Source organism: Aythya marila (genome assembly GCF_965140915.1).
Source record: "Aythya marila genome assembly, chromosome: 8".
Classification (NCBI taxonomy): domain Eukaryota; kingdom Metazoa; phylum Chordata; class Aves; order Anseriformes; family Anatidae; genus Aythya; species Aythya marila.
Window position 1 is genome coordinate 21,863,256 of NC_139049.1, and position 25,397 is coordinate 21,888,652.

A 25,397-nucleotide genomic window follows, 5' to 3' on the forward strand; every position below is an offset into this window, starting at 1 on the left:
CCTGATGCAGAAGAGCATTTCTGGCCCCATGCTGTTCATCGGGCCTTCAAATACAAATTGCCCCAGTGCCATCTTTGGTGACCCCCAAGGAAGGCAGGCAGACATCCAGGAAGCTACTGGCTGCATTTTGTGCATCCGTTCGGTGCTCAGTTGGCTGGGTAAAAGTTCCCTGTGCATTTTGGTTTGTCCTTCCACTCATTTCCCTTCATCTCCCCACTTCCTTCATTTATTTATCCCCAGCCCCCTCCGCCCCACCCCAAGAAGTCGAGTGTGTAAGCACCAGCTCCACCACCATCCGGGTAAGTTGGGTGCCGCCGCCTGCCCAGAGCCGCAATGGGGTCATCACCCAGTACTCCATTGCCTACCAGGCAGTGGAAGGAGATGACAGCACCAAGCATGTGGTGGATGGCATTGGACGGGAGCACTCCAGCTGGGAGATCAAGGACCTGGAGAAATGGACCGAGTACAAGGTGTGGGTAAGGGCTCACACCGATGTGGGGCCAGGACCGGAGAGCATCCCCGTGCACGTGCGCACTGACGAGGATGGTAGGTGTTACCGAACTGCTCCCTCAGCTGCCCCGGGGTGACCAGTGCTGCCCTAAATGAGGTGTTTGCAGAGGGGAGAGGGAGTGGGGATGTGATCCCTGGCAGTGCTGCTGGGAGCAGTGCTTTGGTCGGCTGCTTCAGGCAGCACGTGAAGGCGTCACGGTGCTTTGGCTTTCCGGTGCTGTATGGTGGTGAGTTCCCTTTTCCTGAAGGCAACGTGAGCTCTGCCAGCCAAAGGCTTCTCGCATTGTGAGAGCAGGACTTAAAGTTTACTTGTTGACCTGAAATCCAGCAAACTAAGAAGGAGAAATGAAATCCATTTGAAACTTGTAGATATCGCAGGAAAGCTGCTTCCCGCCCCGGCTTCCAGGCAAGCCACAGCTTATATAAATCTGCTCTTCCGCTCAAGAGTCAGAATATCGCATGTACAGAGCACTTTACTGGAAATGACAGCTTTAAAGAGAAATTGCTTTGTATTAGCAGGGCTGTCAGTTATGTCATCATGACTTAAGCCATTTCCTTTGAAAGTGCCAGAGCTCAGGGTGACAGTAGGAACTTCCATGGCTTCACGCTGACCCCAGAAGCTGCAGATTTAATGGGAGGAGAAAGAGGCGCACCATCCAGGCAAAGAAAGGATGATCTCTGCATTGCCCAGGCAGTAGCAAATTGAAACCAGACGTGTTACGGTTCCCCTAAATGGACTGCCACTGTCCCCCTCGTCTCGGTGGCTCTGGAAGCGGTGTCTGGGAATGCTGGCTGACGGCATGCCTGGGCTGGCAAACACATCTGTGTGTCTCCTGCTGCCTGCATTGTTTGCTTCAGCTCTCCTTCTGCAGACTTGTAGCCCAGGGGAAGCTGCTACCCCAGAAATGTCGCAGCAAGCGCTCTCAGTTTTTGGGCACTGGGGTTGGACGTTCCAGCTCAGCTGTCAGGAGTGATTTCACATCCCTCTGCCACGCTGATGCTCAATAGGTAGCCACGCTAAAGGAATGAGAAATGCTAAACTGCCGTCTGAAAACAAATTGAACTTGCCCTCTTGGGTCTGGGATGCAGCGTACGCCTCCCATAACAGGGCGACTTCCCCTCCTGCAGTGGGACGGTGTGCCCTGAAACGCCGGGCTGCTCACACACACTTTGCATGTCCCCACAGCGTCCCTGCACCATGTCCTGCCACGGCCTCTCACCTTCTCGTGGCAGCAGAGCTTGACACACAGCTTCCCTGTGGTTCTCAGGGAGGATCTTGCTTTTTGCTCGGGCTCCTGGCTGTGCATGGGGGCAGGTGCCTTGCTAGGACAGGAAAACCCTGCGACTTGTCCAAGGTCACTGCGCTAAGTGAGCTGGATTACAGCGTAGGCTGCTCCAGCCGGGAGGAGGTAACTACTCAAGCACAGCCCCCTCCATTCCCGTATCTTGGGCTAGCCTCACAGTGCTAAAATGCTCCATTCCTCCTTTCTCTATTTTATTTAATTACGTACAATTAAGAAGGACATCTGGGGAAAATAATGAATTGCCCTGCGGCTTAAAAACTGCACGTACCTGCTGGGTAGCTGTTTCTTCCCCATCTACTTGGTCGAAATAGCAGCATTCATTATGTCTGCTTGTCAGCTATCCATCCCTAATTATCTAATACTGATTGTTTCTTGCTGCGTGGAGAATTGGGGCGGAGGGGGTTCCAAACCCCTGGACTTTCCTGGGTGCTGGGAGGTGGAAGGAGACGTGCAGCAGAGGTGTGAGGATGGAGCCCAGGCGCCTCGCCGGGGTGCTGGGCACTCTGCTGGCAGCCCTCCCCTCTGCAGGGAGCGCACAGCTCCGCGCCCAGCCGCTTCTGGAGGCAGCAGCTCTCCAGGAGCAGCCAAGAGGCTAATTTTTTAGCATTGACATTTTTGTCACAGTCGATGCAAGAGCAAAAAGTAATAAGGAGGTAATTTTTCCAAATGGTAAATACGGTATAAATATATTTTTAAACGGGCCTCACCTTGCAAGAAAATTGATATTTTCTGGGCAGTGTAATTTTTCATTTTATTATCAAAAAGCATTCAGCTAGCCGTGCATGAAATACAGTCCCTAGAGCTGTCACAATCCCCACAGGCCCCTTTATCTGTCTGAGTTCAGTGACTGCTGTCTCTGAGCTCTGGGTTATTGTTTTAGGATGGTGCTTTTCCTCCTCATTAACCTCTTGCTGTCGCAGGGGATGAGCATGCACGTGCTCTGGCTGGTGGCAGGTACCAGGGCTGCCCGCGAGGCAGGCTCAGCACCCAGTCGTGCTACCTGGGGCTGCTGGACTGCGTTTAGATGTACGCAAGGGGATCTGAGAGGAGGAGGTGTGCAGTGACAGGCAGGATGCAAAAAGGGCTTCAAAACCCCTGCCTCCGCTTCGGGGCACCCTGAGCTGCAGGTGGTTACCATACTCTTTATATTCTTGTATTGCTCTTTGCTTCTGGCCACTGCTGGGGGACAAGAAATGAATCTGATCTGGCACAGCTGCTCTTACAGGGGTATTGGTGCATATCGCAGCCCTGCTCTTTCCCACTGAGAGCAGCAGAAGCGCTGGGACAGGGTCAGGGTTATGGCCACACTGGAAAACCGCAGTGCGACCTCCCGGGCAGGTGCAGGGGACTCGTGCCAGCAGGGTCATCCTTGCAATGAGGCAGAGGGAAGGTAGCAGAGGAGTAAGAGCTGGCTGACAGCAGTTGCGTGGTGCCTGCTAAGTGTCCATCCCGTGTGTGTTACAGTGCCCAGTGCCCCACCACGAAAGGTGGAGGTGGAGTCTGTGAATTCGACCGCCATCCGGGTGAGCTGGAAGCTGCCCATCTCCAACAAGCAGCACGGGCAGATCCGGGGCTACCAGGTCACGTACGTGAAGCTGGAAAACAACGAGCCCCGAGGGCAGCCAGTGATCAAGGACGTCATGCTGTCGGAGGCACAGGTACGGCACGGGGACTGCGGGCTGGTGGGCATGGCACCTTCCCTCTGCGGAGGGCTGGGCTGGCTGGGCCCAAGCATTTCTCGGCTGCCCCTTGCAGCTCTGCAGCGTGGGACACAGCCCTGCCTGAGCGGGGCGAGCAGTTTATCCACAGACCGTGGCTTGCAAACTGGTAAAAAGTTTACTCAGGAAAAAGCTGCTGTAGGAAAGATGATGTATCGGGTGATGCTCCTCTCTTCCCCCTTCTCCCACGTGTACCTCTCTCTGCCTGCCTCATCCTGTGCAGACTCCAGCTGGAGCAATTTGTGTTTCGCTGGTCAGGTTATAACCCTTTGGAGAGTTGTAAATAAGCCTCAGCTCTGCTGCTTTCGTGCTGCTGACTGTGTGCAGAGCAAAGCCCCTCTCTGGGCAGAGCCCGTGGGGTGCTGCCTGCCCGTGGGACGCATGGGGTAGTTGGGCACCCTCAGGTGGGGACAGCTGCCAGGCTGGGCAGCCCTGGCATGGCTCAGCAGAGCTTCCCTTCCCTCCTGCTGGTGCTAGGCAGGGACTTGACCTTGAACTGCTTCTTGAAACCAAACTGAAGAGAAGCCACCTGAGTCCAGGAAAGGCTGAAAGAAAAAGTGGTGAGATTCAGGCCCACATCGCCTGTAAACAGCTTCACCTTCTGCCATCCTGATACCACGCTCTGCTCGTATTCATGCAGTCTCCTGGGTACCTCACTGGCACTTAGCCAGGGCCCCATTCCCACCCAGAGCTACAGGCATGGTTATGGGCTCTGTTCAGACCCCAGAAAGGGTACTAGCCTCTTTCCCAGAGTCCCGGGAAATTTTTGGTGCCCTGTGATGATACACAACTCCTCTCTGGAGCAAGGGTCCTTCGTCGTGCACGACCCGTGCTGTTCTCAACAAAGATAATGGTATAAATGAAGTACAGGATCTGCTGCTGTTGGAAGCGACGAGTAATCGATTCAGAGCTGGCTTGCTTGAATGATGCCCAATATAAATACTGGAGAGCTGCAACGATTAATTGATCTATCTCCTGAACGCAGCTGTGAATCATTTATACGTTTGTCAGCGGGGAGTGCAGCGCACAGAGGCGGCTTTACTCCCCATTCATATTCTGCAGGATAAAACTCAGTAATAACGTGGAAAGGGAAAACTTTAAAGAGAAAATGCTGTAAGGGTCCTCGCAGTGTTATCTGGGGCACATCTCTGTTTGTTTCAGATGTTGCTTTATTTTAATCATTAGAAAAGCTACTTGCTGCCCTATACTTATTCCAGGAGGATATAATCTTCCATGTTGTTGGAACAAATGGTGCTTTGTTGTTCAGCTGGAGTTTGGAGTTAATGGGTTGGTCTCAAGCGTAGGTGGGTAAAGCTGGCAGTGTTCTTGATGGTGTTTTCACATATTTTATGCTTGCCCAGCCAGTTCTGCTTTCATTCCTTACTCATATGCATTTTGGAGAGAGGAAGGAACCCCACGCTAATGTGCAGAGCCACTAATGTACCAGAGCCAGAAACTTCCCAAGGACTGCTGGATTTTGCATGGCTCTGAGTGTGTGCAGTTGTCATCAAGGAGGCGAGTTGCTTGAAGTTTCCTGTCCTGTCAAACCACTTAGCAGTCTTTCATATTTGGTGAATTTATGTGGGAAAGTCCTCGATTGCTGCAGTATTTATGTGCTGGCATACACTGTGCTGAGTGCATCTGCTGAAATTCCTGAATGGAAGCGAAGGCCATGAGACAGTTGCACAGAAGTGACTGCTGTGAAGGAGTCACGTCGCTCGTGGGATAAACTAGTGATGACCCTGCAGGGAAGAGGTTTCACTGGCTTGGCAGAAGAGCTCTTCATTTCCTGAAAGAGCGAGAAGCCAGGCATGACCTGTGCTTGTGGTGAAATGCATCTGCTCCAGAAGCTGAAGAACCCTCTGAGAGCTGCCATCTTTTAGTACAGCAGCACGTGTCTTTGCCAACAGCCAGAGGTATTTTCAATGGAAGCAAACAAAGACTGACTGGTACACCTGTCCCTGAAGGTCACGGGATGTAATGGAGTCCTGTTCAGTACTCATAAATATTCCTAACATTTAAACTGATGTACAGGGAGATAATTAAACTGATTGAAAATGGGGGGTCAGAGCAGAAATTCTCGGGACACGTAGGCAGAACCCCTCCTCGTGCCCAGACAGGCTGTCTGCTGATGCTGAGGAGGTATGTATACCACATAATCTGCTTCCTGCAGATGGTACGAAGACACTGGTATTAAAGCTGACTCGTGATTTTTGATGATTGAAGATGAGAAATAGAGAGAGAGTAAACGAAGATGAAAGGAAGAAGAAAAGGGAATGGAGATGTTAGCTATGCAGATAATACAGATTCTCAGTTTTCAAAACCAGTGGAGCGGAAAGGATTCAACCATCAGCAGTGAAGTGGGGGCCCTGGTGCTGGAGAGATCACATTTATTTTGCAGCCTCCTGCCTAGGGAGAATAATCAGCTATCTGGAAGGTCCTGTGATAGAGCTGAGGCTCCTCACTCCTCTCTACGGCTGTGACTGATGACCTCCATCAGGCTTCTGTGTGCCTTCTAGCCTGAGCTCTCACTCCTACGGACAGACTCATGGACCAGCAGAAGTGGCTGTTTCCTGGGGAGGAGCACCCAGTGACAGCGAGTGTCCCACCCACACCACCTCCTGCAGCCCCTGCCGTCGTGGCTCAGCCAAGTCCCACGACAGGCAATGGCAGAAGGTTTGTTTCTGTGCCCTGGGTCTCCTTCACATCTTGTCATTGTAGGAGCAGGTTCCTGGCTGTGATCATCCCGGCACGGAGAGCGCCTCTGGAAGGAGCAGGGCTGAGCCCTGCCGCTCATTTGCGCCCTCCAAGGCAAGCAGCTAAACCTGGTGTGAATCTAGGTGTTGGATCATTGTGTCCTGCTCCCAGCCTGCTTATCCTCATCCCAGAGTGGAACATCTTTGGGGCGTGCTTTCTCCCCTACCCTCGACTTTGTGGCACCTGCTGGGAGCTGGCTGGATACAGCTGGAGGTCTGGTTTTGTGGAGAGACTCCTGCCACCTCCTCCTCCCTGCAGAGTTGTAGCAGGGGAGATGTATGCAGCCCACAAGAAGGACTGCAGGTTTCTGGGAAGACTGTGTGGTCTTCGCAGGTGGCACTTCTCCATCCAGCGTGGAGACTGAATGCACGTCCCACCAGAAGAGCAGGAAGAGGTAACGGCAAGCACTTCAAGCTGCTGGAATGAGATCAAAGAAGATGGGAAGCAGAGACTCCTGTTTTCCCTGGGCAGTGCCCACCCCAGGCGTAACACAGAGGAATTTACAGCCTCCCCCTTTTGCTGGGTGCTAGTCAGGGATCCTTATCAGGATCTGCTTGGAACAACTCCTGCTGCGCACCTAGGTGCGGAGGTGAGATACACCCTGCTTCCTGAGCGGAGCAAAACTGAAAGGCACAATCCAAAAGGCATTGCAGTAATGGACAAAGAAGTTGTGGAGCCCACAGACTTCTCCATATCCAACAGGCTCAGCGCCCTGAGCTTGCATCTGGAGTTTCACTGTTGCACCACGGTCGCTGAAGCAGAGAGGAGGATCTGCAGGAAAACCCAATATCTGCATCCCTTAGCTGGGGCTGCTCAAGAGGGCTGGAGTCTGTCTTTTGTAAGAGCCATGGTCAGGGAAAACAGCCGTTCCCTGGTGAGACATGACTATACTGTGTGGTGTTGAAGTGTAAAATGAAACGTTAAGGCATTGCAGCTGCCATAAATACAGACTGTTAGCTTTAGCACTTCCCTGAGCCATCCTGCCTCATGCGCACAGCACTGTCGGAATTCTTTTTATGACAGCTCCTGGGCCTTTCAGATCAATTTGTCTTACTGACCAATCTTAAGCATTTAAGAAGCAATTGAGCAAGTTTAGGAAGGAAATGTTTTGATCCGCAGATGATATTTTCATAATGAAACTGAATTTATATCAGGCTATTTATGCAGGCCTGGCTTTTCACTGTTACTCCTCCAGCACAGACCTCAAGGTGTTTCTCTGCACTCTGATCTGATACAAGATTAAAGGCCACTGAAACATCGGAGCAAACACAGTCTGAACATTAAACGTTGGCCTAATATCCTGGTGGATAATAATCCCCCTGCTGCGGTGTGAAAGCTGCAAGGTGAGGTGGCCTTGCTCTTCCTTGCAGTGGGGCATCAGCGTCTGCTGCTGGAGCTAAACGTGGACAGCAGTGGGGCAGCTCGGGGTGCCACCACCCACACGGCCATCGTCCACCAGGAACAGTGTTGGAGCAGCAGTGTCCTTCTGGGGGAAAGAGCCACCAGGCCTCACGTCCTTCCTGTAGCAAGATTTTTTTCAGGCTGTAGATAGCAGGGCAGAGCACGTGGCTGTTGGCCGTGGGGTGGGGTGGCCGGTGTAGGTAGGACATCGGCAGTGGCTTGGGTTCAGCTGAGCACACAACACTGGAAATAACACCAAGGTGCTAAAAAGGGGACCTCTGGGGACAACAGTGGTCAGTCAGGGCTTTGACTTTTGACTTTATAGGAAGTCTTCAGGGACAGCTTGACCTCTTTGCTGAAATTAAATTTGAAGATGGCTTAGCAGGACAATTCTTTTGCAGTCGTATGGCATGAAATAAGTGAACTGTAAGAAAATCTTAGAGGAGCATTTCTCCCATAGCTGCTTCTTTGTGAATTCAGAAAATGAAGTAGCAAATATTTTGAAGGCATGCCATGTATTTTACTTCTGAGGAGAGTTCTCTACCACTGTGATAAGCTCCAGCCTGTGAAAGCCACCTCAAATAGCCTGAGTACAAAAGACAACTTGTAGCTTTAATACCATTTAGTACTTCCGCAGCATCAGCAGGTTCCCAGGCACTTCAGCAGCATTAGCTGGGCTTCCCAGTGTCCTGAGAAAGTCGGGATCTGAGCGCCATTTCACAGCTGGCGGTTCAGGCTCAGTGCAGGGCTTGCCAAGGCTCACACTGTGAGTCAGGGGCAATAATACCTATCTTCCACTTTCATCTCCGTGCTTGAACCCATCGACCGGTGCTTCCTCCAGGCAGATTCAGTAACCTGAGATGTAACGCATCACCTTGGCTGAGAGAGCTCTCTGTGATCTCTGCAAACCTCCCTTTGGTGCATGAACCGCAAAGAACCATGCTGCTGGCATGCCTCTCAGTTTTGATGCCTTATAACCCCAAATCCCATCAGAAACCTGCATGGTCTCTCTCCAGAGCCATAATTGAGCTGCCATGGCTGAGATCCCACGTGATCTTTTACTGGGAAATGTTTTGTGTAGAAGTCTTACCTGCAGGGCTGCTCTTGCCAGATGAGTGTTTGCTGTTTGCTGCTGTGATGCCATGTAATTGGGAGCGAGGAGCTGTTCCCTTGGTACGGGCATCAGTGGTAGCCCTGCTCCAAGCCATGCGGCGCTGTTGGAGAGGAACAGCTTAGTGTGGAGCTCTGGGTAAGATCTCAGCCTCATGGTTTCCAGAAGATGACCCTTCTCAGTTTTCTGAGGTCCCCAGAGCACTTTCTTGAAGGTCTGTAAAGGTCATATTGGTACATCCCAGCAGACAGTCCCTGGCGGGTTTTGTGTGTTGAAGTCTCTAGTTTTTAACGAGAGATGGTGGCTGGAGGATCACTGGGACAGAAACTGGGGATCAGCCCACAAAACTGTGAGTGCTGCCGCTTGTGAGGCAACCCTGATCCCCAGAGTCTTGTCCTTTCTTTCTCCTGCTGGTGGAAGAGGCAGAAAAGTGCAACCAAAGCCAGAAAGGGAAACGACTGCAAAGTTAGGAAGTGGTGATCTCACCATCGATATGGGAAGGAAGCTCCTTGCCCCCATTTGTGTGAATGATCTCAGACCTGCCGCGCAGGCTAGCAGCATGTAGAAAATTGCTCTGTCCCATTCCTTCCCTTGGCACAGCCTGTGCCAAGCGACCCTCTGCGTATAAGTGTTATAATCCCCCCACCCAGTCCTGCTAACCCCTGCTGTCGTCGTCGTCATTGTCATCCCCTTCCTACACGTTGCCCCTTAAAATTCTGTGTCTCCATTTTTCTCTCCTCCTTCCTTTCTCCCCCATCAGTGGAGAGCTGAGGACTCCGTCGACCATGTAAGTACCACTTGTGTGTATTCCAGGTTGGAAAAGAGGGGTTTGGTAAATCGATTTGTGAATTTTGTAGACACAGTGCTGTCAAAACATCCCTTTCACTCCCTTAATGAGGCTGGAGAGTTACATTGTGAAACCTTCCACAAGCAGCAAATCCAGAGAAAATTGGCATTTAGATTGCTACTAAATGCAGAAAAGCAATTGACATTTCCCATAATCTGTATTTCCAGCTTGTTGCAGTGCAGTTTTAGGCAGGCTCAAGTGATCGACTCAGGAGGTGCATCCGACTTTCTGCAGCAGTTGGCCCACCGAGTCACACAGTAAAATTAGATATATAATCTTTAAAGCACATTGATTGTAGTCATGAAAAATAACCTACACTCTCAACCATGACCTTTGGCTGAAACACAGATCGTAATAAGAAAACAATCACATTTAAACAGTTAAATCCAATTTTTCCCACATAATTTTGAAATATAAAATTGGAGGAACAAACTCGAAAATGACCTTTTTAGAGTCAGCAATTCAATTACGTGCCCTGCTGTGAGCTTCCCCGGCACGAAGCATTTCTCCTCCTGCTTTCCAGGGGAGAGCCGCGCTTGGAGTGTCTTTGTCATGCCAGCACTGTGTTTACACGAGGCGATCAGACCTTCTTTCCTCCATCCCTCGTCTCTCTTCCCCTCCTCCCAGCTCGCTTGCTTTGCTCCCGGTGGCATGCTTTTGCGTGTGAATTCCTCTTTGCATGGATTTGGGAGGAGTGAATTCTCTTGGGATGTTCAGAGTCTGCAGGTTTTGTGTGAGTGCTTCCCCCGCGGGCCCGTTGGCACCGATCGGGCTGGGTGTCCACTCACCCGCACACACGGTGCTGCAGGGGCGGAGGTGGGACGGGACTCTGGTTCACACGGTGATTTTGGCGGGGTTCTTGTTGGTGCTTGTTGATTTTTTTTTTTTCCTCTGGGCTGGCTGGTTCCGCAATGGTAACAGGGTGATTTTGATGAGTAAGCCTGGGCAGGGAAACCTGAACCAGCAGCACCGACTGGAAATCAACAGCTTTAACGGCGTGGGTGTCTGTGCGAGTGAGTGCTGGGAGACTGGCTGTGCTCTGGGAGCCACCGCAGGGCCCTTGTCCTTAGTTTTAATGGTCCCAGTCCCTTTCACAGCACCCCCAGCTGAAGGCCCTTCAGGGGGAGCTGCGGAGAGCTGCTGTGCTCGCAGCTTTTTGGGCCTGGCCAGCCGAGCTTGGCACAAGCCACGCTGCCGCTGGAGGCCAGGAGGGAGGAGCAGGCTCTGCGCTTTGATCTCGCATTGAGGTGCGGAGCCGTGCCCTCCTCCTGCCCAGAGGAAGCCAGAGCATGTGAGGATGCCAGTGCCCTGCCTCCTCCTCTCAGACCTCCCACAGCGCAGGGTTTTCCCTCGGGTCTTGCCAGTGCCTCGTGCTGACCCCGTCTGTCCCTGCCGTGCCCGGCGGGGAGGGCGAACGTGGTGCAGCGGCACTGCAGGTGCTCCTTCCCCGAGCTCACTGCTGCCTGCCTTGCCCTGCTGCTCTCCCCGCGGCTCTGCTGCAAGACACAACCTCAAAAATCCCCAAACGAGCCCCCACGAGGTTTCCACAGCTGGCTGAACTGGCTTCTGCTCTGGTTCACAGCTCCACGGTCCTCTTACTCTGTGTGGGGTGGCTGCATCCCCGGCCCGGTCTGCCTTCATGGGGGGCTGTCTCTAGGGCATGGGGGTTAGGCCATTCCCTTTTCCTGTGCACAGGTTGCTCGTGGGTCCCCAGGAGGGCCGAGTTAGAGACAGGGTGAGGTGAGGCAGGTGAGTGGTGGAGCGGTGGCAGTTCCCGCTGGTTGGCTCCATGGGGGTGCCAGCGGGGCGAGACGTGTGTGCTTGGGTGTTGTGCATGAGTGTGTGCCAGTGAGCATGCCCGTGTGTGGCTGTTGGAGACACTGACCCCAGCACCCTCCTTCCGCTCACTCTGGTAATGGGGATTTGCTCTTCTCATTTGCCTCTTCGCCGCCTCGTGGACGCGCTCCCAGGAGACGGTCATTGGAGGCCTGCTGCCAGAAACCACCTACTCCGTCACCGTCGCTGCCTACACCACCAAAGGAGACGGCGCCCGCAGCAAGCCCAAAGTCATCACCACCACAGGGGCAGGTGAGCGTGGGGAGCAGGGACCGCAGCCTTGCAGGGGTGGTGGTGAGACCTCCCGGGAGGTGCCCGGGGAGTACGGCCACGGCACCTGTGCAGGAGGAAGCGAGAGGGCTGGAGGTGCTGCCGAGGTGCATGCTCCTGGGATCTCCAGCCCTTCCTTACAGGCTTTGCTGATGGATCACCCGAGCAAAGTGCAGCAAACAGATGGACGCTGCCAGGGCCCGCAAGAGAGCAGTGGAGCTCATGGGTCTGAGCTCATCTGCGTAGTCCAGAGACCTGGGAAGAGGAAATCTAAAAGTCCAGGCCCTCCCTCAGCTTTGGAGTCACAGCCTGTCCTCATTTTGTCCCTGCTGCGGCAGGAGTTAGGCGAGTGCCATTTCTTGCTTCCTGTGGTGACTGCAGCGCTGCCTGGGATGGCTGCAGGCACGGAGGGCTCCTCAGAGGCACTTCTCAGCTCCCCCCCAGCCATTGCTACCTCTGCCTTCCCTGCCGTATATAGCTCAGCTAACTTGCTCCTAGAGCCATGGTAAAATCTGGAACGCAACAAATCCTGCTGTAGGAGTGCTGCAGACACAACCTGTAGGTCTGGTGATCCCAGCCAGTTCAGTTCTGCTGTCTGAGTAGAAACGTGTACCCTGTGCCTAATGCAACACAGGAGCCTCGGCCAGGAGCAGGGGCACCCAGGAGTTCATCAGGTGCTTTCCTCCGGATGCTGTCAAGCTTGCCTTTGGCGGTGGCACCAGCTAGTTCTCATTGTCTTGTCCTCGATTTCCCACTCACTAGACCTGTCCTACAAATGATAATCCTGCTGCTTGTCACACCGGCCACAGGAATGGTACTTACCGCTTGTTATTGTGGGAATGCAGCTTGTGCAAACTGAGAGCGTTTGTTCCTGGTGCCTTTAAACAAGGAACAGCTTGCCATCTCCTCCGTGCTGCATACAGGGAGCTCCAGAGGTAGTTTCCACTGTCACAGTCTCAAATGCTGACTCCCTTGTGCCTCACCATGATGTATGCTCTGTTCATCAAATTGCTACAGCTGTCCTATGAACAGGAAAAGCTTCCTAAACATCCCAGTGTTGCACTGTAAACCACGGTGAGTCTTCCAATGTTATGATGTACATTTAAAGTTAATATTTTGAATCAACTTTGAAAATAACGTGTCCCATAGCACTAGCTGCTGTTAGACATTGTATTATGAGTGCAAGGAGGATGGCACTGGCAGTGGAAATTTAATTGTGTGTCTTAAATACCTACAAAACCACCCCCAGAGCTGCCTTTGTACTGGCTCATCTGCAGGCTTGACCTCAAAGGGGAGTGTTGGTATCGCCCTCTGATGGCAAAATTGAAGCATAATTCCATCAAATACGTGTTTCTCTTGTGCTCATCTCTGGGCTTAAATGTTTCAAAACTGTGCAAGGGTATTTAGCCAGGTTTGGCTACAATCCCATTTTCATTTTCATATCCGTGGCCCCATCCCTTTGATTCTGAGTATCTTCCCTATCAGTTGATTTGTTTACAAATCTGAGCTGATGTGGAGTGAAGACGCATCCTTTTTTAAACTGAAGGAGATCAAGGTATTAAACCATCAATTTAAAGCCATCAGTTCCTAACCCATGACGGCAACACCCCTTGACTTGCTCAGCATAACCAAAAATCCCATGGAACGCTTGTGCTCACCTCTCACATCGGCACTGACATCTCGAATCTGTTCATCAGCTAAACCAAAATGTGTTCTGATGGCAAACAGCCCGCCCAGCTCCGCTTACTGCCTCTGCAGATGGTAAAACTGCAAGGTTTCAGGATGAAATTAGTCTTCCTCCAGACAGACCAGGGCGCTGGACGTGGGCTTCTGTGTGTCTGTTGTCGAACTGCGCTGGGGCCAGCGTGGCCTGGTGCTGTGCACTAGCTGGAGTGTCTGAAGACCACTGAGTAGGAGCACGGGATTCAGATCTTCTCTGAGATAAATGTGATGCTTTGAGGTACCTTAAACCTTTCCTGTAAAAGGGGATGGTTTTGGGGGCTGGACATGGCTGGATTTATTGCCTGTTTAGATGGCAGCGCATGGGAAAATGGCAGCCAAGAGCTGGCTGGCTCCAGCTTCCCTCGGCACCGGATTAGGGTCAGTCTGCCTCTATCCGTGTGAATTGTCTGTCGTCCTCTTCACCCTGTTGTCTGAACTTTCCCACTTTCCTCAATCCTCACGGACTGAGCAGCACGGAAGCTGTCCTTCCTCCCCCTCCTCCCAGGCTACAGATGGTCATTGTGTGTTTATGTTGCAGTCCCGGGGAAGCCCACCATGATGATTAGCACGACAGCCATGAACACAGCCCTCATCCAGTGGCACCCACCCAAGGAGATGGTAGGGGAGCTGCTGGGTTACCGGCTGCAGTACAGACGTCTTGATGAGGAAAAGATGAACACGATAGACTTCGGCAAGAGGGACCATCACTACACTGTGACCAATCTGCACAAGGGGGCCACGTACCTCTTCAAGCTGTCCGCCAAGAACAGAGCCGGTCCGGGAGAGGAGTTTGAGAAGGAGATCACCACGGCAGAAGACGTGCCCAGTGGCTTCCCGCAGAACCTGCGCGTGGTGGGCCTCACCACTTCCACCACCGAGGTTGCATGGGACCCCCCAGTCTTGGCAGAAAGAAATGGCAAGATTGTCAACTACACAGTGGTATACAGAGACATAAATAGCCAGCAGGACATCGTTAACATCACCAAGGACACAAGTATCACTCTGACGAATTTGAAGCCCGATACCACTTACGACATCAAAGTGAGGGCCCGCACCAATAAGGGGGTTGGGCCGCTCAGCCCCAGCATCCAGTCCCGGACCATGCCTGTCGAGCAAGGTAAGTGCCCTTCTAACAAGCCCTAACAGCAATCTCTGGCTCCAGGACAGGGACCTTTGCTTTCATTCATGAGGCTGCGCTTCCCTTGGCTCTGCGTAATGAGATCAGGTACCGTGTGGCTCCCTAGCGTAGAAGTAGTTCAGCAAGGGGAGGCTCAGTGAAGGTTTCCTTAAAATTGTCGTTTTGGGGGGGAGTTGGTGGTAGCTTAATTGCCTTCATCGCTCCACAGGCACACTTTGCTGTTTTATCTGTACATGAAAGGCTCTTGCTCAAACTGGTGCAGACAGCTGGGTAGGATCATCTGCAGATCCAGTACCTGAGCACCACTGCTTTTTGATCATGGCAAAGGGCCAGCAGAGCGCGAGCAAAGGGGGGAAGAGAAGGCTACAGTTCAGCCGACGGCTCCCTTTCTGTGATGCTGGAAAGTATAGTGAAAAATGGAAACTCCACTGGAGACTGGGACTTGGTAAAAGGCTGCTGCTCTTTTCTCCTCATATCTCACTTCTCTGCTGTAGCTGAACTCTCCGACCTCTGCTGCTAAGTTAGACAAAGAGAGACTTGGAGCTGAGCTGCTGCCTGGCTCCCTCCTGGCTTGGCCTTACAGTGCTCAAAGATCTTGTTTTTCATTTCAGTGTTTGCTAAGAACTTCCGCGTCAACGCCGTCATGAAAACGTCTGTGCTGCTGAGCTGGGAAGTGCCTGACTCCTATAAATCTGCAGTGCCTTTTAAGGTAAGGGTGGGATGCAGAGGACAGGGAGCTCCTCCTGTGGCAGCGAGCAGGGCAGTGGAAAGCAGCACCTTGACCTACTGCGTGGTGTTTTCAGGCCATCAGGCAAGAGAGCAGCAGAGCAAGGTCACGTCGGTTGCTAGTCTGGCATCTTGCAGAGCCCAGATTAGGTACCTGCTCTTGCTTTTGAGCATCCGCATGTGAGCCATGGCACACAGCAGAGCACACTGCTGCTTACTTTTCCTCCTTTCCACCACAGACAGGGTGGAAATTTCTGCAGATCTCAGTACAGCTTCTCTCCCTTAGGAGAAGAGACCAACATGTCACATTGCTAAGGATAATCTTCCACCCAGTCTCAGCATCTGCTGCCTCTGCTGAGGTGGCCTGGGCTGGCAGCAGCATGCTTTCCCTTCCTCCTTGCACATGCACTCTGCCATGCTGGGCCTAAAATGCAAATATAAGGCCTGCCTGAGCAGTGGAGGAGCCATTGCCCAGGGAATGGAGGAAGATGTGGAGCTGCATCCATATGAATGTGTGAGCACCTCCCCTTGTTGCTGATTCTCCTTGTCTAAATCCTAAAGCTAAATTACCGTGATCAATAGCAGACACTTGTTAACATGTAGAGTTTAGCTGAAGCAGATAAGGCTTTTGTGAAGACCTCATGGCATTCAGAGCTTCTCCAGGTGTAGGCTGCATTAGGATCAGCACTCAGATATATGGCTGCAAGGAACTTCCCCGACGCTTGTTACCTTGCACTCTGCTGAAGAACCAGTCTGCTCCACCTTCCCTTCTTCCTGCGGTACGAAGCCCTCAGCTCTGTCTGACAGCTCGCTGCGAGGCAGGAACAGGGTGACCTTTGGAGCGTTACTAATGCGTAAGGAGGGTGGGCTGGTTGGAGGTGGCCAGGATCAGGCATGACGCCGATTCCTTGTCTCGGCCTCATAGCTGCAGCTGCTGACACAGACCGTGAGTCAGGGTCTGCCCCTGCGGTGGGTTAACCCTCGGATGACACGGGAGCAGATGGCATTAGCACTTGCTGGTTGAAGAGCAGTCATGCAAACAAGAGTGTTACAAGGATATTTCTCTAATAGTGTCTTCCTTCTATTAATATTCCCCGGCTTGCAGACACACACGAGCGGAGGCCAGGAGCTAAGAGGGTCAGCTCCAAGTCACTGACTGTGCCACTCGAAAGAAATCCTTAACTTTCAGGACTTGGTATTTTTATAAACAAGGTTCACCTCTCTCCTCTAATTCAGGCACATGGGATGCTGAGGCCAGAGCCTAATACTGTAACTAGCATAGCATTTAAATCTCCATGGGAACAATTAGTATTATCTACACTTGATAAACAGTCTCACGCTAAATCTATGTCCCAAAGGGTGTCATATTCTACTTTAACAGATTTAATTAAAGTAGATATTGTTCTGACAATGAATAGTGAGGCACAAGTAGGACTGGTGCTGTTTTTTTATAGAGGGTGAGCTGAGACCTTAGGAAATGTTACTGCTACCAAATCAATAATGAAGGTTTTCGTTCTCTTCAGGGAATTTTCACAGCTTCTTCTGGTCCAGGAGATAAATTCCTTGTAAAATGTTGCCCAGCCTTTGTGGTGGAGCAGAGGCACCATTCCTTTTTTGTTTCAGCACGCTTGTAGAAAGGCATTCTGGAGCTTTCATGGAAAGTGTAAGACAGATGTGACCTTCTCCTTGGGGAAACTGCACTTCCCTGAGACATTCTTCAGCTGAAGAGCAGGGTGGAGGATATATTGGTTGAAAGCAGCATCACAAGGTGCTGTACAAATGGGGAGAAGCACATTTTCCAAATGATTATGATGCAGGTTTAGAAATAAACCCCAAGAATCCTGGGCAGTGCTATCAGGCATTGCGTCCCGTGGAATGCAGTAAGTACTCCTGTCCCCCAAAAAGTCAACTTTGTCTGCTTCTCCGTCAAGCAGTTATTTTTCTGCAGTACTGCACACTACATGTCTTTTCACCTTGTAGTTCAATACATTCTTTGCTACCTTGAAATGAAGCAGCAGACCTCCAGCAGTGACATTTGGACCCACCTAGCTTCTGGCTTTGCAAATTCTCTCTTCTGAGTAAGAGCAGCACAAATGACATTTTACAGCAATCCATGGGCTAGTCAGCGATGTTTGGCAGTTCAGAGCCCTTGGGCCAAATTTGCTGCTGACTTAAGTAGTTACCAGTGGGGCATGATACAACCTCTAAACAGTGTTCCTGCTTGAGCTCCCAGGCATCTTCAGCTGCACGCGAATGACTGTTTGTGAGCCCTTACATTATTGTAAGGTTTCTGTAGAGGCCTTACCTAATGGTGCATAACATTTGAGAAGACAATGTGTTATGGCAGGTGAAGGAATGTGGAACTGCTACTGCAACGGTGAAGAAAGGAGAGGGCAGAGAATGGTTCAGGAAATCATTGCAAATGCTAATTTCACTGTCTGTAGACACAAATTTCTGTGCATGGTAGTGGAAATCATCATCTGGTGTTGGAGCTCAGTCAGGGACTGTGTCCTGGCTGGTTCCAATGCAGAGCAAGCAGGGAAACGCTGAACTGAAGTGCCCGAGCATCTTTTTGGCCTCTGCTTGCCCCAGGAGAACAGCTGTGTCCCCAGCAGATGCCTCATGCACAGGCAGTTGGTGAGCAAGTGTCTTCCCTAGAGCACAAGCAGAAGCAGTTGGTGATGCCTTTATTAGGGAAAGCTCCATAATGAGAATTCGCTCATCTGAGAGGCAACAGAACTCATCGTGGACTTTGTATCATTCCGGCGTAGTTATTAATGTTGGAATTATGGTTTTGCTCAAGTCTGTGTTGGAGCACATAAGGTGAGGTCCCACTGCTCCCCAGGACAGCTTAGGACCTGCTCTTGTCTGGCCTATTTGGACCTGCACTGCAGCAGGATCGCTGCAAGGGGTCGTGCTGGGACAGACGGCAAAGCTGCTGAGGTAACATGAGGTCTGCCACTCTTGTCTTGGTTGTGCTGACTTGTGTGGCAGAGCAGGGTGAAACCTGCCAAATAACTGCCTGATATCCCAGGGCTACAAGAGACGTTTCTTCATTTTACCTTTTTGCATTTGCTTTAGCACCCATCTGACACAAGTCTCTAGACAAAGGGATGTAAAGCCCAGGAGAAAATACCTGAAAGGGAGTCAGAGCAGAGCAAACTCCTCCAGCCATCCTGACAGCCTTTACTGCACGTGGGGCATCTAGCAGGGGCTTTATCCCTGCAAACCTCTTAATTATTTTAGTAGTTAGGACTTGGATTTGCAGTTCATCCCTGAAGACTGAAGCACATCAGCAAACAAGGGGATTCTCTCCCCTCCATTTCTGGCTCCTCAGTGCCGCTCCGTTGGGAATCCATTCTCAGTTTGCAGCACCCTCAGGAGCCAGTAGCACAAGAAATGGGGCTCCTTTTCTATCCCGATCTCTGTGCAAAGTGATCAGAAGAGGATCTGAAGCATGTCCTGGCTAGCTGTTTGGATACTACAGAAGCAGAGGTGCACATCCCAGGCCTAGCCTGCTCCCTGTGCTCTGCTTGCTTTCCAGGGCCTCCCCCCTCCTCCCAGCCCCAGCACTAAATACTAGAGCAGTGCTAATCAGCTGCCCTTGTCCCAGGGAGCCAGCAGCTTTCTGCAGATTGCTGCCACCTGCTAAAAAGGTGACTTGGAAGGAAAGTTCAGTCCCTCCCTTGCTGCCTGCATCAGCCTGAGCAGCAGGCTCAGCTGGCAAGAGATCTGTTTGACTTCAAGTAATTTTTCTTCCACGGAGCTGTCTTCTCTCTCTGAAGGCCCCCGTTGGAGAGAGCACGTTTTGCTGTGTGGTCTCTGCCTGTGGCGTGTAATAGCTGCCGTGGTTTAACATGCTCCAGCTCTGCCCTTGCCCGTTTTTGGCACACCGTGGCTCTGCACCTCTGTGAAGCATCCCGCGCTCCCCTGCCACGCTGGAAGGTTGCCCGGTGGAAGGAAGCGAGCTGGTTTGTTGCTGCTGGGGCACAACCTCTGCTCCCCCCAGTTCTCTACACGCCGTTTGTCTCTGTCTCTGGGCTCTCTCTGAGTTTCTGCCTTTGCAGAGCCAGCACTGGGGTTTTGGGGCATGGGGGTTGTTCTAGCAAGAGCAGGATGGAGCTTCCCGGGGCAGAGAGTGCCACAGCTGCCATGCCTTGGGCAGGGGTAGGTGTCTCTGAAGCAGGACGAGGACAAAACATCATTAGCTGAGGGGCTGGCAGCCTGGGCTTTTGGGGGGCTACGTATGGGGTGGGTCACCCACTGCCCTGGGCCAGTGGTGGCCCTGCTCTGCTTGCCCCAAGCCCCTCGCTGCAAGTGCGGCAGCGAAAAGCAGCGCGGGTCCCCTGCGTGGCACCAGCATCTGTTGTCATGGTGACGGGTGTCACACCTGCGGAGCCGCCATTTGTTTCGGGTACCAATTTGCGAGCCCAGCGCAGGATTTGTCAGCTCGTCGGCGAGGCACGAGGCACGTAACCCCCCCGGTCACCTTGCTGGGAGGGGGAGGCTCTGCGCCAAGCGCTCCATCAGCTGGGAGGCACGGGAGCGGCACCGATTTAAAGCAGATGGGATTTCACACCGAAAGCATATTGTGTGCTGTAGCCTCGTGAGACGAGGAACAAAAGACCCGTTCAAACCCACACAGGGGTAAAACACGGCCATCTGCAGCCCTTCCCCGAACCGGCGCCGAAAGCGGCGCGCGTGGCACGGCCGGGCTCTGCCCAGGTGCCCCCTCACCACCCTGTGGAGAGCGCGGCTCAGCCCTGTGCTGGGGGCTGCTCTTCTTTAAGGCAAGATTTATGGCTGTTTACGAAGCGCAGGGTAGCTGAACCACCTGAGGGAGGGCCCGGAGCCAAACTGTCGGCTCCGCCGCTGCTATTTTGAGCGTGGGTTTTCATCAGCGGCTGTCGGCTGCATGAGCGTGTCCTCTTCCCCGTTTCAGATTCTGTACAACAGCCAGAGCGTGGAGGTGGACGGCCACTCGATGAAGAAACTCATCAGTGACCTCCAGCCGGACACGGACTATTCTTTTGTGCTAATGAACCGCGGGAGCAGTGCTGGGGGGCTCCAGCACCTCGTCTCGATCCGCACTGCGCCTGATGTCCTGCAAAGCAAACCCATCGCCACGGACAAGTACATCCAGGAGGGAAAATTCACGCTCAGCCTTCCCAAAGTCCAGACCACCGTGCCCGTTAGGTAGGTGCTGTCCCCAGGTGGAGAAGGCAGGCTGGGGGGGCTGGAGATAGTGAAAAGCACATGGCGAGGCTCTGCCAACCGACCGGGATTGTAACCTGGAAGGGAATTTCAGAGCAGGCTGCAGTACAGAGCCAGGCATCTGCCCGTACCGTGGGATCACACTGCTGGCTCCTCCTGAGCAAATATTTATGTGCAATAAAATTAAGACAATTCTCTGACAGTTTGCCCTTGCCCTGGTGGGTATACTCCAGATGCTACCAGCAAAAACACAGTTGAGGATCAGGAGGGACTTTCTCTGACACTGTATAATATCCTTTAAATAAATAATGCCTAAAGCCTCAAGGAGATTAAAAAAGCGAGTTTGTAGAAGTCTTATTCGTTACTGTGGTATCCTTGTGCTGAAGCACAATTCCCCCAGGGTTCTTGCTACAATCCGATTATATAAATGTCCTTCTCGCAGCTCCTACACCACCCTCTGGAGCACAGTCTGTAGATCTTCATTAACCTAATGAGCACTAACAGGAGTGTTCTCTTCTCTGGTGCAGCTGGAACGCTGGCCTCTTCCTCACTGAGCCCTTCCACTGCTTAGAGGGCAGGGAGTGCAGCAGGTCGTCTCGGGGAGGGATATGGCACGTGTTACTGTGTGACCTGCCAGAGAGATGATTTAGGGTGCAGTGCTTATGCTGTCCTTCCTTCCCAGGTGGTACTACATCGTGGTCGTGCCCGCGGATCAGAGCACCAGCAGCCTGACTGCTCGCTGGCGGACACCTGATGAGATGGAGCTGGACCAGGTAGGAGCCTGCAGCAGCTGCTGGAGTGGAAGGGGCTCCCAGGGCGCCTGGCATGCTTTGCCCAGGCCTCCTGAGAGCAGCACGGTTGCACCCAAAGAGGCACGTTCACCCCAAGATGCAGTTTGCCCTGTGCAGGAGTCCTGCTACCCTCATGGCACGGTGCATGTGTGGGTGTCAGGAGAATCTCATGCAAGGGGTTTGTGGGCTCTTTCTTCCTCACACACACCAGCCACACAAAGCAATTAGGAAAAATTCCAAGAAATCACACACACAATTTCACAGAAGTCACACACAGGTCCATTAAGAAAAAAAAAAATAGTTGTAAGGTTGAAGCACTGAGAAATTACAAAGTGTTAGAAGATGCAAGTTAGCCCTTGCTTATCATTAATCTTTAATTACATGATTGCACAGCCTTTTCCATGGTGTCCCAGCTCATTCCACATACGGGTGGATCTGTTCTGCATGTGAAGCAGAGCTGTGTGATGAAGAACCACCATCCGTAGGCCTCCTGCATCATTTCTTTGCAGAAGCTGGAATTTGTTACAAGAAAGAGAAGACTAGGATGAGAAAGGATGGTTTGATTTTGTGCTTTAGGTAGTTAAAAAGCTATCCAGAGAACTGTTTTCTATCTCTGATTGTTTTACTTAGACCTGGGCAAATGATTTAAAATAGCTTTTGTATTAGCAGCCACTGTCTTGGTTCTTTTTGGAGCGCTCAGTTGGAGATGCTGGAGCCTTAGTTGCAAAGCCTAAGCATCCCCAGCTGCAGAGAAAGTCGATAGGAGCTCTACTGGATACAATCAGTGAAGTAAAAAATGCTGAGTTTTCTTTAAAAACAAAACAAGCTTTTCAATTTGACATTCAAAATTAGTGGACATTTTTTACATTAACGTCCCTGTGCCTCTGTTCTCCATCTGTAAAATGAGGATAATCGCTTTCATCTCACCTCATATGGGTGTTTGGAAGATAAGATCGTTAATGTTTGTGAAGCACTTGTAATATTACAGTGATCAGCACCATAGAAAAGCCCACGAGGAAATTATTAATTTTGTCTTCTGAGCCGGGTTTGAATAGTAAGCAATAAACAAGGCCTCAGGCTGCATAATGCAAAGAAGAAAGCAAAATATGGAATAGCTGCTCTTTGATTAAGCACTGTCTGTCCTGTGTATTGAGCAAGGCAGGGGAGTTACAGAGAAGACAGTTTGTGACCATGTAGTCAAGGATCATAACATGGTGCCCATACATCAGACAGCTGAATTGTTTTTGCACAGGTGATGTTAGTCCTGACATTTTCTCATTTTTGAGGATCTGAACTGTGCAAGCCTAGCACTCCTTTGGTGCAGGCTTTTGGTGTGTTAGGTGTAGAGGTGGCAGCAACATCCAGCAGCCTCAAGCACAGCTGGAGCCCCATGGTGTCATACGCACACAGCCGTGCTTTCTGCCGAGAAACAAGAGGGGAGCAAACTCCACCATGCAAAGGCTACCTGTCTGCCTCTTCCCCCATGCTTTCTCTAACATACTGTTCGTAAGAGGGCGAGGATGGACTGATGAGAGGAAAGAGGAGGGAGTGCCTTACCGAGCTCTCATGTCAGAGGGAGTGAGCTCAGCAGCACAGCTTTGTGTGCACGTCACTGTCCCCAGCCCCACCATAGCACTGACATTCCCTGGCTGCCCTGACAATGCTGCACTGATACATTCGTGTGTGAAATGTATTTCATGCCTCTTTCTTCATTTTAAATTAGAATTTCTGTTCCGAGCCTGGTATTCATTTTTACTCATTAGAAAAACATCTTTAAACATCTGAGAGTCTTTTTTAGCAGTGTAATTGAATTTTTGTGTGTTTATATCCTTTTTCATGAATTTGTGGCAGACTATGAAATTTGCCATTTTTATTCCGAACATCCCATGAAATCTGTTATCACTCCGTGATTTACACAAAGTTCTGCCTGCAACCCAGCAGCAGGTGAAATATTGAAGCACTGACAGAAGGGAAAGACACAGCAAATGTCACTTCTTGCCTCTACATCAGTGTCAGCTGTAATTCATGTCCAGTGGCCGTAGAGAATGTGAGTTGCTGTCCGTACCGATAGCTGGGCCACAAAATACGGCCCAGTTCCCTTGCAGCCCACTGGGATGCCCTGACTGGGTGGCAGCCGGGCTGTCCCAGTCCTGCCACTCCCTGTCAGCATCCCAGGGCTCAGGGCTCACCCAGAACCGAGAGGTGCACAGTGAGGGTCTGCAGGTGGGTGCCCCAGCAACACCTAAACACACACACACACCTCCTTCTGATTTATTTGTACCATGTCCAGATCAAACCCAGTGTCTTTTCCTGCCTTCCCTTCCTCCCTGCTGAGTCCTCCAGCTGGTGAGGGAGCAGCGCCAGGCGGTGCCAGGCTGGGCGAAGCAGTAGTGATGCACCTTGTTTGTCCCCAGCTGCTGGAGGCCATCAGCCAGGGGACTCAGAGCAGGCGCCAGCGCCGCCAGGCAGACAGGCTGAAGCCTTACATTGCTGCTCAAGTGGACGTGCTGCCCGAGACCTTCACCCTGGGGGATGAGAAGAACTACAAAGGTTTCTACAACAAGCCCCTCTCTCAGGACCTGAGCTATCGCTGCTTCGTGCTGGCCTCGCTGGAGGACGGAGACACGGTAAGGGCTTCCTGCTGGGGAGGGAGGCACAGCCTTTCCTAGCAGAGCTGAGGGGTGAGAGTCTGACGTGGTTGGCATGCGAGAGTTCCTAATTCTGCTTTGGTTCAAGTAAATGCCTGGGGAAAACAGCCCCTGGAGCACCTGGTCCTTCTCCAGCCAGAATCTCACTCCCAGCTGGAAAAGCAAACCTGCCTCCTAGCGCAGGGCTGGCAGCAGGGCGAGCTGCACACGTGCCTGCTGTGTGGAGATTCTCACTCCCGTGCCTCCCCTTGCTGGAGGGAAATGGGCCATGCCTCTGTCAGTAATGTGTCACCGGGCTCGTGGGGCCTGGGCATGTGATGGGGAAGGGAGCAGCTGGTGCAATAAGCAGGGAGCAGCGCGCTGAGACCTTGCATCAGTGTCCAGCTGTAAACAGGGAGGGCAGGAGTGGCGGTGGCAGTGGCTAGTGTGTAAATAATGGGAATAATAGAGATGTACAGAGCCCTTTGGTCGGCTTCCAAGCTGCAGCTTCCTTCCTCAGCCTCATTTGCTTGTAATGGCTCATTAGGGCTGGTCAAGTTCTTCATTATTCATCCAGCTCACGTGTTCTTGTGGCAAGATGTGCATGCTGGTGAGGGGAGGAGAGTCACAGATTAACAATAAGGTAAAGCAGAGGCCTCGGGGTATGCTGTCCAGGCAATCCCTGTCAAGAAGAGATGACCGTAACCAGATGATCCCAGACTAACATCGTCTCCTCCCTAGCAGAGATCTGCCACAGCCCTCTGGTGAGCCACCAGCAAGCAGGGTTTTCACGCTCTGCTCCTACCTACCACCTTTCCGCATCCCCTGCTGCATCACACACATTTTCATTTGAAGCATGAGACACTCTCTGCAGGGCTGTGCACCATCTCCCCCGCTCAGCTCCTCTGAAATTGCTTGCTGTGTCTCTAGTGTCAGCAGGCAAGTGTGGCGTTGGATTTTTTAAAGCAGAGGCGGGGTGGATGAGGGGTTGAAGCACCACCTGTGAGACCAGGGGCACCTGCACCTCACAGTCTGCCTCTGGACATGCCACCGAGATAACAGTCCCTCTGATCTCTTCGGCTTGGGACTTCTCTTGGAAGGAGCCATTTCCAATGTGTGCCTGCAGAAATGTGAATCTTGGCCTCCTGCACAAAGCTTTTGGGATGGAGGCACGTTACCTGGCTGCACAGAGCAGCATCCTCATACCCATTCCCCCACCTTCTGCAGCTTGGCCTTTCTGGGCAGCGATGGGTAAAGCCACCGTGCCTTCCTTTCAAAGCAGCCCCCTGCCCCTACAAAGAGAAGCCCCTGGCCTTCTGGTCTCTGCCAGGCTCAGAGCTGTAGCTGGCCCCTGTTGAACCAGGCAGGTAGAAAAAGGCCGGTGTGTTGTAGTGGTCCCAAGCAGATTTGATGTAAGAACAGAGC

At 52.0% G+C, this 25,397-nt stretch overlaps 1 protein-coding gene across 10 annotated transcripts in view; it reads left to right on the forward strand.

The window, feature by feature from the left end:
• Window positions 1-25,397, forward strand: part of PTPRF (protein tyrosine phosphatase receptor type F) — a 364,428-nt gene that overhangs the window by 305,618 nt on the left and 33,413 nt on the right. For 4 of the 10 annotated variants that reach the window (XM_082766651.1, XM_082766653.1, XM_082766649.1 and 1 more), the window contains 9 exons: window positions 241-546; window positions 3,279-3,472; window positions 9,562-9,588; window positions 11,619-11,736; window positions 14,015-14,593; window positions 15,226-15,323; window positions 20,283-20,536; window positions 21,237-21,327; window positions 23,760-23,972. In XM_082766651.1, coding sequence (XP_082622777.1) covers window positions 241-546; window positions 3,279-3,472; window positions 9,562-9,588; window positions 11,619-11,736; window positions 14,015-14,593; window positions 15,226-15,323; window positions 20,283-20,536; window positions 21,237-21,327; window positions 23,760-23,972 — 1,880 coding nt within the window. The remainder of the gene's footprint in view (window positions 1-240; window positions 547-3,278; window positions 3,473-9,561; window positions 9,589-11,618; window positions 11,737-14,014; window positions 14,594-15,225; window positions 15,324-20,282; window positions 20,537-21,236; window positions 21,328-23,759; window positions 23,973-25,397) is intronic. The other 6 variants (XM_082766656.1, XM_082766654.1, XM_082766655.1 and 3 more) reach the window with 6 other exon arrangements.